The following is a 13758-nucleotide window of genomic DNA, read 5'->3' as shown; positions in this document are numbered from 1 at the left end:
CATCAGTGGCCAGCACTACCAGTTCAGGGTGCTCCCATTTGGGCTCTCTGTGCCCCCCCCCCCCCCCGCAGGTATTCACCAAGTGTATGGCGGTCATTGCCGTCTTCTTCCGCAAACATCAGATGCAAGTGTTCCCGTACCTGTACGACTGGCTCATCAAGGCCAAGTCGCAAGCACAGGCCACAGAGCATGTGGCCCTAGCCTGGGCCACATTCCACAGGCTGGGCCTCATACTGAACATGCCCAAATCCACACTGGCCCTGATGCAGAGGACAGAATTCATAGGGGCTCTCAACTCAGGCCAGGGCTGTTCCTGCTGGAGCTATGTTTCCAAGCACTCATGGACATTATTGAAAACCTTTGCCGATTTGCCACAACCACGGCCAGAAATTGCATGAAACTACTGGGGCGTATGGCAGCCTGCACATATGTGGTCCAGCCTGCCAGGTGATGCCTTCAGCCCCTCCAGGCATGGTTGGCATGGGTGCACAGGCCAGGCAGGGACCCACTGGATAAATAGTAACCCTCCCCCCTTGCATCCTCGCGTCTCTCCACTGGTGGCTGCAACCACAAGTGGTCTGTGCAGGAGTACCCTTTGCCAAACTCCATCGTACACTGTCCCTAATCACGGACGCCTTGGCACTTCATTGGGGAGCACACCTGGGCAATATCAGAACGCAAGGCCTATGGTCCCACACAGAACTATTGCTGCATACCAACGTAAGGGAGCTGAGGGCGGTTCGACTGGCATGCCAAGGTTTCCAGGCCTGCCTTCAGGGTGCACTTCTGTGGGTGCTGACGGACAACACCACAGTGATGTTCTATATAAACAGAGTGGTGCTTGTTCCTCTCCCCTGTGCCAGGAGGCCCCCGAGCTGCTGTGGGATTTTTGCACCACCCACTCGATACACCTAGAGGCGGTGCACCTTCCAGGAGCACAAAATGAGCTAGCCGATCACCTCAGCCGCTCATTTCACGGTCATGAATGATCCCTCAGGCCGGACATAGCACACTCGATTTTCCAGAGGTGGGGTTCTCCATACATAGACCTGTTCATGATGTGGAGCAACAGGAAGTGCCAGCAGTTCCGCTCCTTCTTGAACCACAGCCCAGGCTCCATCGTGGACACATTTCACCTTTCATGGATGAGTCACCTGTTGTATGCATTCCCACCTTTCCCTCTCATACACAAAGTCCTCCTCAAGGCACACCAGGACGGGGCTTCCTTAATCCTCATAGCCAGCATGGCCCTGCCAGCACTGGTTCACCATGCTGTTGAACCTCTCAGTGGACAGACCAGTGGGGCTTCCTGTCTGTCTGACCCTAATCACACAGGACCACGGCCATCTGCAACACTTCAATCTGGAGTCCCTCCACCTCATGGCATGGAAAGTCCATGGCTGAACCCTCTCGAGCTTCAGTGTTCAGACCCAGTGAGGGAGGGCTTGCTGGGAAGTAGGAAACCCTCCACTTGTGCCACGTACCTGGCAAAGTGGAAACGTTTTTCCATCTGGTCTCTGCAGAGGGGAACTGAACCACAGCTAGCGCCAATTCCCCTTGTTTTGGGCTACCTACTATCCTCAAGCAGGAGGGATTGGCAATATCATCTCTCAGGGTACACCTGGCTGCCATTTCAGCCTTTCACCTGGGGCCAGCGGGTAGGTCAGTCTTCGGTAATCCCCTGGTGGGCCGGTTTCTCAAGGGCTTGGACAGACTTTATCCCCAGGTACAACAGCCCGTTCCTCAGTGGGACCTCAACCTGGTCTTGTCCACACTTATGGGGCCCCCTTTCGAGCCCCTGGCAACCTGCCCTCTGTCCTATCTTTCCTGGAAGGTGGCCTTTCTGGTGGCCATAACCTTGGCCAGAAGGGTATCAGAGCTCAGAGCCCCCCATGTGATCTTTTATAAAGAAAAGGTGCAGCTACGCCCTCACCCTGCATTTCTGCCAAAGGGAGTCTCCCAGTTTCATGTGAACCAAGACATATTTTTACCTCTGTTCTTCCCTAAGCCCCATGCCAGTAACAGAGAATGCATGTTGCATTCCCTGGACATTAGGCGTGCCCTAGGATTCTACATTAAGTGCACAAAGCCATTTCGTAAATCACCACAGCTCTTTATTGCCATTGCAGAAAGAATGAGGGGGCTCCCAATCTCATCCAGCGCAATTCATCATGGATCACGTCCTATATCAGGATATGCTACGACCTGGGTAAAATTCCAGCCCCTCCTCTTATGGCTCACTCCATGAGAGCGCAGGCGTCGTCCGCAGCATTCCTGGTGCAGTTCCCTATCCAGGACATATGCAAGGCAGCAATGTGGTCATCCACTCACACCTTCGCATCACACTATGCCATTACCCAACAGGCAAGGGATGATGCACCCTTTGGCAGGGCAGTCCTGCACTCAACAACCAGGTGATCACTGACCCCTCCCACAGGGAAACTGCTTGGAAGTCACCTATCGGAATGTACCTGAGCAATCACTTGAAGAAAAAACCGGTTACCTACCTCGCGTACCTGTTGTTCTTCAAGATGTGTTGCTCATATCCGTTCCAAATCCCACCCGCTTCCACTCTGTCAGAGTATTCCAGCAAGAAGGAACAGAGCAGGCAGCAGGTTGGCAAGGACCTATATACACCCCATAAAGACGCCACTCCAGGGGTCTCCACAGCCAACCCAGTGGGTACCGCTAGTGGAAAAACCTTCCAACAATCATGCACGCGACACACGCACACCAATTGGAATAGACATGAGCAACACATCTCTAAGAACAACAGTTACGAGAGGTAGGTAACAATTTTTTCTATGGACAAACAGGATAGTGCTTAATCTTTATTTTAAGTAGCTCATCTATTAATTCTGTTCCCCACCTGGGTTGAAATTTCTCATCAGACATACTTCTGCATGCATAAAAGCCAAAGAAAATCCATTCAGCTTTTCTGAGTTATTCTTGCATGACAAAATTGTGGAAATCAGAAACTGAAAAAGTAGAGCAGCTTTTTTTGTGTATGCAGATGGACAACTCAAAAATAGTTTGGATTTAAAACTTCATGCTTACCAAGTACGTACTGTAGTTCTCAAGCAGAAATGTAGAGAAAATTGCTTAAGGTGTAAAGTTAACAAATGAAAATAGTATGTTGTACTTCTATATTATACTGTTTTTCTTCTCGAGGTAAATGTGCCAAGCTGGCTGGATTTGAGATGGCCGTAACTGATTCTAGACGCCTGAAACAAAGGCATTTGGCTAAAGATTTCTGCATATTTCATATAAACCTTGAGCACCAGGAAAAACTAAAATATCTGCCACCAGACTGCAAAGTGATACCTGTTTTTTCAGAAGACCCTACCGTGCTATTGCTTTGTTAATACTCATTTTCTGAGATTACCAGGTAGACTGTTAGCAAGACTACTTTATGGCATTAGAGTCACTGTTGTCCTTAAGCCTCCATCTGCTAGAGAGCTAGTGGTAACTTCTCTGAACCAAAAATGGAATTTCAGCATTGCCAAAGAACGTCAGTCAGTTTACAGTGCCCACTGCTTCATGAGCTTGGATTTTGTGTTAACACTTCGAAAATCCCAGTAGGCCAAATTCTACAAGGACATAAAATGGGGTGTAACTTTTGTCAGTGTAGTGGAAGCTGAGCAGGAAATGGGAGTAAGTGGTGAAGGAGTGTAACTTGCAAAGACTCAATAGAGGGCATACCCACAGGGCGGAAGGGGTCTGAGTGCATCAGGAGAAGTAGCTAACATGAAGATGTGTGATATGAGGCTACACCCCTTTAGACTTCTTGGCATGTATGTTGTTGTATGGATACATTGGCTGCCAACTTCCTCCATTATGTTTGGGCTCTGTTCCCTCCTCTCTCTCTCTGCCTGCTTAAGGTTTCTTCCTCCTCCCCTGCTCAGACGCTGTCACGCCATCTACGTCCCTTCACTGGTTCCCTCTCTCTATTAAAGTTCAGACTCCTCGTGGTCAACGTTCAGGCTCTGTCCCTGTCTGCATCTCCCCTTTCCTGTTGTGCTCCACATCGCTCCCTGTGCTCTGTCCACTCGTCACACCTCAGTGCTCCCATGGGTCTCTTCCTGCTCCTGCTTTGTGCCTTTTTCACATTGCTCACTAATCCTGGGAAGACAGCCCGTTCATTGGGCTACTGCTCTACTGCCTCAGGCTCATACTTAAGGGTCAATCACTCCAGTAGAACCAATGAAATATAACAACATAACATAATCCTCATTTTTTAATCACACCTTCCCCAGCTGCTCTATACTTGGCTCATGTAGATTGTAAACTCTTTGGATGTACAGCTCCTCAGAAAAATGGTACACGCAGAGGACCAGAGTCTTTGAATGCTCAGTGCGAACACTGGTTCAATACCAGAGCAGAGTGACGCCCCTCTGCCAGGCCTTGCCCTACTGAGTATTAACTTGACCAGTGGGGTCATTTAAACAGGTCCCCATACTCCACCTGCAGCTCTATCACAGCCCCGGGTTGGGCTATGTTGGACCTATTCCGGTCAGAGGGTCTGATTTCACAGCTGGCCTAGTCCCGTCTGATCTCTTCTGTTCAGGACTTCCGCCGCTGGCCTGGCCCTGCCCTAACTTATGTACCCGACGGTAGCTGGCAGTGGTACAGCTGCAAGTGGAATAAGAAGAGATGAGTCAACAGCTTTCCCCCCGCTGTACAGAGGGAGCGAGGCCACTGCTGGAATACTCCTCTTATCCCTCACTTCACACCACAGCCAGAAGTTCTCCTGCAGGGAGCAGAGCGAACATGCGCTGCGTGAGGAACGCAAACTTGACCGTACGAGTCAGCTCCAAAACGTTATGCTAAATGTGTTGTGATGTGATAACACTAACCACCTGGATCACTCTTCTGTGGGAGGATGGCTGTGCTTCTGCTGAGTGAGAAGGGAGACGTCTGAAGAATTTACTGGAATGTTGCATTCCACGCTGCATGTACCAGCATGCGCACACTGACTCAGGCCCAGCCTTACACCCTACCTTATGTTACCTTCACTAACTTCCCGTTTGCAGTTGGCTGTCTTTAAGGTGCTCCCTGAAGGTCCCTTCTGCTCCTGGGCCTAGTTAGCTTTATTCACAGAAGTGCATCACAACTCTTTTTAGATGCTGGGTTGAAGCTAATACGGATCAGCTGGTCGGGCTGCAAGTGTAAGGCAGTCAAATAGCGCTGTACCATTCTGTACATAGATTTCAAGGCCAGCATGTCACTCTTTTACAGTATCTGCATGGTCCTGGTGGATTCCACACCACAGACATGGCACAAATGCTTAGTGCTATCTTAGCCCAGGAAAATGCCACCTTTTTTCTGCAGTTAAGACCTTGCCATCATCATCCACCTGAGTGTTAACTCCCGATTAGGCCACCTCACTTACTCTACCAGAGAATGAATCTGAACACCAGCTGGAAGCTGAAGCTCGTGTGTAGCACATTTACTACTCAGCCAAAGAGGCAATGGTTCATGCCTCGACTATAGGAGCCTAGTCTTGATTTACTGGGCACTTAATAGCTTGGGTAGAAGCTACCTTGAAGACTCCCTATCCAATTCATGAATCTCCCAGGCAGCTACATGCCCCAAAGAGAGTCAAAAAGACTGCTTCAGGCTAAGACGCAATGGGCCAAAGCAGGCTCTGTGCCAGTCCCCAACCGTTAAAGCGATCAATAGAGCCTAACCCCCAATTTTTTCAGCTTTACTACTAAGGGTTTGTATCTGGGGAAAAGGCTGGCATAGCTCGAATGCCCTAGCTACTCCATACTAAAGCGCTGTGTGGACACGCTTACTCTGCATTAAGGGTGCCTTTGGCGCCTACACCTGCAAAGTGTATTTAGCTAAAGCACACAAAGACACTCAGTGTAGAGTAAGACTGGCCACATGGTGATTTAGTATGGAGCAGGTAATGTGCTTTACATACACACCCTAACTTAAGCCACACTAACTTTCCTGAGTGATGGCATCGACTTGAAAATTTGGAGAGAGGACTTAAAAGGCAAGAAGATGAGGAAGGAAAAATGTCCAGAAATGCACACAGGCTCCAAGGGAGAGTGAGAGCCTGTTGCTGGTCAGAACACGCACTGATCGCTTCTAAGAGCTTAAATAGCACGCAGACAGGCATCTCAGAAAACCACCTTCTCCTGCCATGCTGATGGAATGACTTTCATGCCAACGTCACCAAGGCACTAATGTCTCCATTAACAGCTACCAGAAATGGAACCGCCATCTATCAACACTACAGCTCTGGGTCCATGCAAAAGTTTTAGACGTATTTAAAATGCAGCTCTTTCAATAATTAATGGGTCAATACACCAACACTGTAATTGCTACTAGAGAGGCATGGTGGGGGTGTGAATAATTAAGTGCCTTGTTTTGTGGCTGCCTCTTCCCCATGCTAAGAATCTTATTCCTGGAGGAATTCTCCACCACTGCGCAATGCAGAATTTTGTAGAATTCCCGTTTGCCCCGCAGAATTTCTGACCACCACGAGGGACTGCTGGACTCTGCAGAACCCAGTCCTCATTCTTCCGGGGACAGGAGAGAGCCTGGGAGACCCAGACAACTCTGGCAAAGCAGGAGGAAGGGCAGGGCCGCACCACACCACACCATGTCCCCTGGCGGGACAGTAAAGAACCTGGGTGGAGTAAAAGCTGGGGGGAGGGGGGGCACTCGTGCCTGCCCCATGGTTGGGCTCTGGAAAGGGGAGGGCTGGTGTCTGAGCCAGGGGTTGCCCCGCAGCAGGGCTCTGTGTTTGAGGGGTGGGGGGGCAAGGCTGGGGGCTGCCCCATGGCTTGGCTCTGGGGGAATCAGAGATGTGGGTTTTCTGGGCTCTGGGGGGGCCCCCCTGAACTGGATTATTGTAGGGGTTTTTCTTTAACTCTCTATTCCTGGGGGACTTTTTTTTTGCTGCTGTTTGCATTGTTGACATACTTGTTGACAGGTACTTCGAAACAAATTACCAAAATAATTGAAACTGGAATGATTATTTGTCAAAATAACACAACATAAAATGTGCAGAATTTGAAAATATTGTGCACAGATTTTTTTAATTTTGGGGATGCAGAATTCCAATCTGTCCAATCTGTATCACTTCTACTCGTGCTTTGGAACATTTCCAGTAGGAGGAAAGAAAAGAAACATCCTGGAACATAGTGGAGTTTGCTCAAAATAATGCAGGTATGAAAGGAGGATCTCTCCTTTTGTATTTAATATGGTCTCCTTCACAGATTAAAACCAGACAATGATGAGAGGATAAAGTGGCCTGCAATAGCCCTTACTGTTGGGTTAGATGCTCTTCCAAACACCACCACCAGAGGCTGTAGCTTAAAAAAATAACACTGAGGGCAAAGCAGTTGAACATGGGAACTTTTCCACTGTCAGCCCACTGATCCAGTTGAGCTGTTCCTGATGGTTTGTAAGCAAATGTATCAGCAGGTACATCAGTGATTAACTCAGGGCAATCTGGAAATTAAAAAAAAAATAAAATAAATCATAGGACTGAAAACAGGCCATTTCACCCCGAAGGCCGCAGATAAGCAACTGGTATATTTTAAAAGGCATTTGGAAAAATTTCTTTCATTTAATATCAGATGTAGTTGTCACATTTCAGCTGTTTAGATTTTTAAATCATTCTTGGCAGACATCCTATGATAGTACCGCTTTTTCTACACACACAAATTGCACCAGTTTTACTAAAATTGGTTTTAAACTGATTTAGTCAAAATTCACACACAATGATTTACAACTGGCTTGAACTGATTTAGCTTAATTTGGTGACCAAACTTCCTGTGTGTACAACCATTGAGAGTGAATTAAGCTACATTGCTATAAGCCAGTTGGAAACCAATGTAAGTGTGTCCACAGAGGGGCTGGCACTGGTTAGACTCATTTGATTTTTTTTTTAAACCAATTTTAGTTAGCCTACGTCTACATTAGTGTGCTGCGCTGTAGCTCTCCTGTGTGGCCGCTGTAGGTGCGAACTAACAAGGTACCTAGTTCATGTTACTACAGTCCTCTTTAAACAGGCTGCAAAGAGGATCGGTACTGCTAACACAATGGCTAAGAGGAATTACTGGAGTTAATAGGTGGAACTTGATGGCTACGACTCGCTCACTTGCCATGTGAAATCAAGTACAGTATTTAACAAGGGCCATGGGGTCTATATGAAAGTACCACTCATCTGATACATGTTTCTTCCCACTGATTATTGCTCTTTGCATTATTTGAGAACTCAATGTTTCAGCAGCTGATTTTGTGACTTTCCTCTTTAAAAATTTCCCAGTTGGAATGAAGTAAATTTTCAGAAGATCTTGGCGGTTTGAAAATGTCCAACTTAAAACATGAAGAGGGGGCAAGCAGCAATTGGAAAGGGCATTCATACCACATAACATAACTCGTATTTCTGCACACTGAATAAATCACAAGATCCACCTCTTATTTAATCAAAACTGTACCCAAGGGGAAGAAAGCAAAGTGTTTGCAGACAGACAATAAAAGGGAGTCAATAAACATTAACTGAGTGGCTAATCCTTCAAACTATTTTGTACACTCTGTTCGGCCAGCCTTGGAAAAAGGAAAAGGCTAGCTTAAAAAAAAAAAAAAAAAAAGATACTTCTTACAAAACAAACATACCTACTGCCCTAACAAGTCCTGACCGTTGAAGCTCCTGGTCCCCACAGAAAGCAAGAAAGATAAAGCACCACCAGCATCAATTCTCTAGCCAAGGAAAAGGTATCAGAGGCAAAAAAGGATTCTTACTAATGAAAATGCAACATCTATATTATTTTTAACCGGAACATGGTTGGGCCAAGATTTTCCTAAAGTCCTCTTAAGACACTGTCCTTTTGGGTGCTCAATATTTGGGGATGGGGGGGGGGGGGTGAGGAGAGAGGCCAGTGCCTTAAAAGGGTGCCTAACTTTTGAGAGTCTTTGCCTCAGTGCTCATGGATTAATGCAAGGAACTGCAGAATGACGGAGCGGACTGGAAGTAGAGAGGCTGGCTGCGACCCTGCAGAGTAAGGACCAGTAAACCGGATTCAGACCCCTGCTCGCTTGCTTACAGTCTCATGTTTATTTCAACGGAACCAGGGCTGCTGTGGCAACACATGCTACGAACAGCTAAACAATAACATTCTAAACTGTAAGGGGGCCTCCCCATAAATCTCGGCGATCCATCAGAATACTTTCCTGCGCTCATGTTCACACTAACAGCTGGATATATTTTAACTGCAAGACGAGTAAATTTAGAAGCAGACATGCAATAATACAGCTCCAGCCCATTTTCACATACAAGCGCAACTGTCACCTAGCAGGCTTTTATTTTAAGTTTACATTCACATTTCTCCATTCACGTGGCTGGCTTTTACACTGTAATGTCGTAAAGTTACATTGTTCTGCTCTTTCGTGTGCATTGATTTCAGCCATCAAGACATGGTAAAACTTACAACGAACACTTTTCCTTATATCTATATTCAGGCTGGGAAAAATTATGTGACTTTTCCTCACCCAGTGGCAACCAAATTCCCCTGACTTTTAGATTTTATTAAAATCATCATTAGTGTTTACTTTGTGTTTAAAAACTGATCTCTATTTATTTCTAATCATAAAACTAGTCTTTTCTGTGCATTGGACTCATGCCAGAGCATAACAGTGATCTTGTTCTGTCATTTTTATTGAAGATAGTTGAAACACATCATTAGTGGCTGTTCAGAGGTGCTCTCTAATGGTGCTATGGGGCAATATAATTTTTCTTAGCCTGGTCACCTTAACATTTCAGGGCTATAACAAAGATAAACTTGTAGTGCTTTACAGTTTACAGACTTTTGCCAAATCTTCCCCAATAATGCAAGCAATTTATAAATGACAAAATAAACCACAGCCAATTACCACATACAAACATTTATTTTGAAGTTTCCATTGTACCCATTTCTAAGAATTACATCATCAAAGCACTTTACGGCAGTGAAAATAGCTCTTACCCCTCTGACTCATCCGTTATTCCATTAAAGCTGCAAAATGTGCAATCCGCTTGAAAAATAGGTTGCTTTTTATTTACTTTTTCATGAAAAGTCAAAAATCAACAACAAAAAACAAAACCAAAAGAAGTTTCCTCCCCCAGCTTTACAGGAAATCTACATCCAATCCTCTCCCGCTTTCCCCAAAATAACTTACAAAGATAGTTTAAAGTTTTAAATGCATTTTAAGCCAAGTGCATCTTTTTTATTTTTCATAATAATAATAATTATATCTTAAAATTCTAAAAACCCATAATTTACTTTCTTGGAAAGAAGGCAGCGAGCCGTTGCTTTTTGATTGGAAGAATGTGTATCTCCTGGGAGTTCATTTTCTTTAACTTTACACTCCTGTTTTTGATTGGTTTCCTAAGAGCTTCTGCATTATCCCTAGGCTCTGGCTGGTTCTTCACATCGTAACACTGCAGAACAGAGTCCTGGGGCATGTCCCTTTTGAAGGAGAAGTTTTTGGTGGATACTCCCGAGAGGCCTTTAATCTTGCCACAAAAAATAGTGGGCACAGCATCTTTGACAGAGACTATTACTTTGGCAGTCTGCGAAGTGCTCACAATCTCAATATTATTCCCAGCCTTGGGTTCACAGGCTGCTCTGCTCGTCTGATCCACCAGCCACTTTTGCTGCTGTCTCAGGAGCTCGGCCGAATTGCTACCAGTCATTCTGCTGTCGACCTTGGCTGAGGCTTCGTGAGGTTTGGGAGGGGCAAAGGGGACTGTTGCACTGGAGAGTTTATCCATCATGGAATGAGCAGCACTGTCCATCATGGATCCAGAGCACATGGCACTAGCTGCTTCAGCATGGACCCCCGCATTGCCCGTCTTCCTGTAGGAAGCAATCGACAAGTCTAAAGCACCATCTTCAGGGGTGAGCTGGGAACTGACCTCACTTGCCTTTAGCAAGGGCACCGTTTTCATGGAAAGGTCCAGGGCCTCATTCTCATTGCTCATCTTGATGACTGTGTGACGATTCAGCTGGGAAAATTCCCTGTGGTGGATGAAATCAAAGGGTTTAGATTCTTCTTTCTCCAGAGGGGTTTGGGTGCCTTTGCAGGAATACAGGGTGAACAATGGTGGCTTGGGGTAGTCCGGGTTGACCTTGGATTCAGCGCCATGAGGCACAGGGATGGGGATAGGGATAGGGATGGGGACTGGGACTGGCAAGGGGACAATCACCGGATATGGCACTAGGAGGGTGGCTGGGGGTACCAGTGGAGACAGAGGGGAACTGAAGGCCTGGGGCGGAACAGAGGAGTAATCTGGGGGTGGCTGACAGGGTGATGAACCTAAGGTGCCCTGTGGAGGAAACAAATCCTGAAGAACTGCAGCAAATCCTGGTGTCTGAAACACTGGGGGTAAGATGGGCTCCTGGGTCTGGTTGGATGCTTTCTGATCCAGTAACTGGGGCTGTCCAACTGGGGCAGAAGAACCCTGGAAAAGATTGCTGTGAATGGGATTTGTAGAGCAGGGAGCACCCTGAGGTAACACCAATGGAGAATTTAAATGCTGAAACACATGTTGCTCCAAGAGGACAGGTAGTGGAACTGGACCTTGAGTCGTCATAACATATGGAGTGTTGTTATTAGGCGCAATCTGAGGGGTGGTGCTCCCGGCTACTTGCAGGTGTATTGGAAGAACCACTGGGCTGTCCCCTAAACAAATTGGCTGGAGCACCGTGGCTGCTACTTTCAGAGCTACCCCACTTTGGGATTCCGCTGGTGGGGTGAGGATCGAAGGGGCTGGGACAGTCACAAGTGGTGAAAGTGCTTTCTTCATCAAGTCTGTGGAGTTGATATTCCAGGCTTCAGCAGTTATCAGCTGAGCGACCCCATTTTCTAGCTTATTGTTAGCTATTGTGGAAGGAGAGTTGGTAACATCCATGGGCAGATTTTGTGTGTCCTTGTACAGTTCCTCCATTTTACAGGACTTCTGAGACTTTGCAGAAATTCACGTTTACATTGCTGTCACCAGGATCCACATTGGGTCAGGGCTGCCAAAAGCATCTGCACGGACATAGCTTGGCCTGCAGAACAGAAACATACTTTAGGCACTGCATAAATCTCGTTCTTAAAATAATATTTGCAACTGCCTTTAAAAAGCCTATCACATAAAAGCTATAAAATGTTTCCACACTTCAGGGTAACTGCTCCATTATACTGTACACTCTATACATACATACTGTATATACATACAGTACATACATCTGTGAGTGTTATATGAAGAGTTCTGGGGAACTTATATTTAGCTATAAACATAGATCATTTAAAGGCCTAAAGAACTAACTGCAGTCAAAGAAAAAAGTTACTTTACATAGCATAAAAAAAGAACCGAGGCAGTACATTTTACATTTTTAAACAAAGCTTCATGAAATGACAGGGTATGGCACAGTCAAGAGACACTGCAGTGTTTAAACTCCGTAAAAAGCATAAAAACAAACTTTCCTAAAAATAAACTTAAGAAATGTTCCATTGTGAAGTTGTGAAGGCTCTCCGTGGATAAAGGCTCCCCACTCAGCCTAAATTAATCATCCTTTTCTTGTCTTTGAAGATCCTAAAATAAATCTGACGATCCATGCATACACTACACAGCGTGTTCAAAATCTGCAGTAAACAGCACAACAAAGAGCTATCAGTAGCTCAGCAACACACACACGCACAGGACTGTGTAGTTTGGCAGTTTCGTTTATTTAACAACAATGCTTTTCTTCCCACTTAAAAAAAATAAAATAAAAAAAGAAAGAAACCTAAACCCGGCACTCACCTCCTGCTCTAGAGCTAGACGACAGTAATATGAACCAGAAAACTTATTAATAAGCTGCAAAGAATAAAAATCAAAGCAACTTTAAATTTATTTTGACAAACGAATCCCTTATCTTAACTAAGCGAATGTTAATAAGCTTAATAAGAAGTGCGGAGATCTTTTCCCTTTAATGAGCCTAGAGAAATTTTTGCATATTTCTTAAAAAGAGTTTCTCTCCCATATAGGCAGTGAGCTCACTGAATGCTCTCTCCCCCATGGAAGCTACCATATGCAAAACTTCTCTTTAAGATCTCTTGATACAGTAGTACAGAAGAAAACAAGAAGGTGATGCTCCTAAACTGTTCCATCCTGTGATAACTGCCATGGAAACTTGTCTATATTTAAGTCTGTTACCATGGGGAAGTAGAAAAGCACCCCAAATTTACAGTTCCAGGTACGTTAACCTGCATTTTACTGCCTCAAGTTATATCTGCATTATTGTTCATGCATTTGTTAGGCTGAACAGTTCAGGAGGTTTTCTCCCTTATTTGTTTCAGTCCTGTTTCTTACTGAGATAAAATGAAGTTAAATGTAACTCCACAATTTGACATCTTAGCCCTGGTCTACACGACGAGTTTAGGTCGAATTTAGCAGCGTTAGATCGATTTAACCCTGCACCCGTCCACACAATGAAGCCATTTCTGTCAACTTAATGGGCTCTTAAAATCAATTTCTCCCCGACAAGAGGCTTAGGGCTGAAATCAACATCGCCAGGTCGAATTTGGGTTAGTGTGGATGCAATTTGACGGTATTGGCCTCTGGGAGCTATCCCACAGTGCTCCATTGTGACTGCTCTGGACAGCACTCTGAACTCAGATGCACTGGCCAGGTAGACAGGAAAAGCCTTTTGAATTTCATTTCCTGTTTGGCCAGCATGGCGAGCCCATCAGCAGAGGTGACCATGGAGTCCCAGAATCACAAAAGAG

The 13758-nt window shown here is 45.7% G+C and overlaps 1 protein-coding gene across 8 annotated transcripts in view; it reads right to left on the bottom strand.

Annotated features, from left to right (window-relative positions):
- RAI2 (retinoic acid induced 2) overlaps window positions 1-13758 on the bottom strand; it is an 83755-nt gene that overhangs the window by 9987 nt on the left and 60010 nt on the right. For 5 of the 8 annotated variants that reach the window (XM_073356433.1, XM_073356423.1, XM_073356453.1 and 2 more), the window contains one exon: window positions 9056-12056. In XM_073356433.1, coding sequence (XP_073212534.1) covers window positions 10280-11950 — 1671 coding nt within the window. In that variant the 5' untranslated portion in view covers window positions 11951-12056 and the 3' untranslated portion in view covers window positions 9056-10279. Of the gene's footprint in view, window positions 1-7049; window positions 7471-9055; window positions 12057-13758 lie in introns of those variants that run through there. The other 3 variants (XR_012160311.1, XR_012160313.1, XR_012160312.1) reach the window with 2 other exon arrangements.

The sequence above is a fragment of the Lepidochelys kempii genome, chromosome 1 (assembly GCF_965140265.1).
Source record: "Lepidochelys kempii isolate rLepKem1 chromosome 1, rLepKem1.hap2, whole genome shotgun sequence".
Classification (NCBI taxonomy): domain Eukaryota; kingdom Metazoa; phylum Chordata; order Testudines; family Cheloniidae; genus Lepidochelys; species Lepidochelys kempii.
This window is presented reverse-complemented; position numbering and strand designations above follow the sequence as displayed.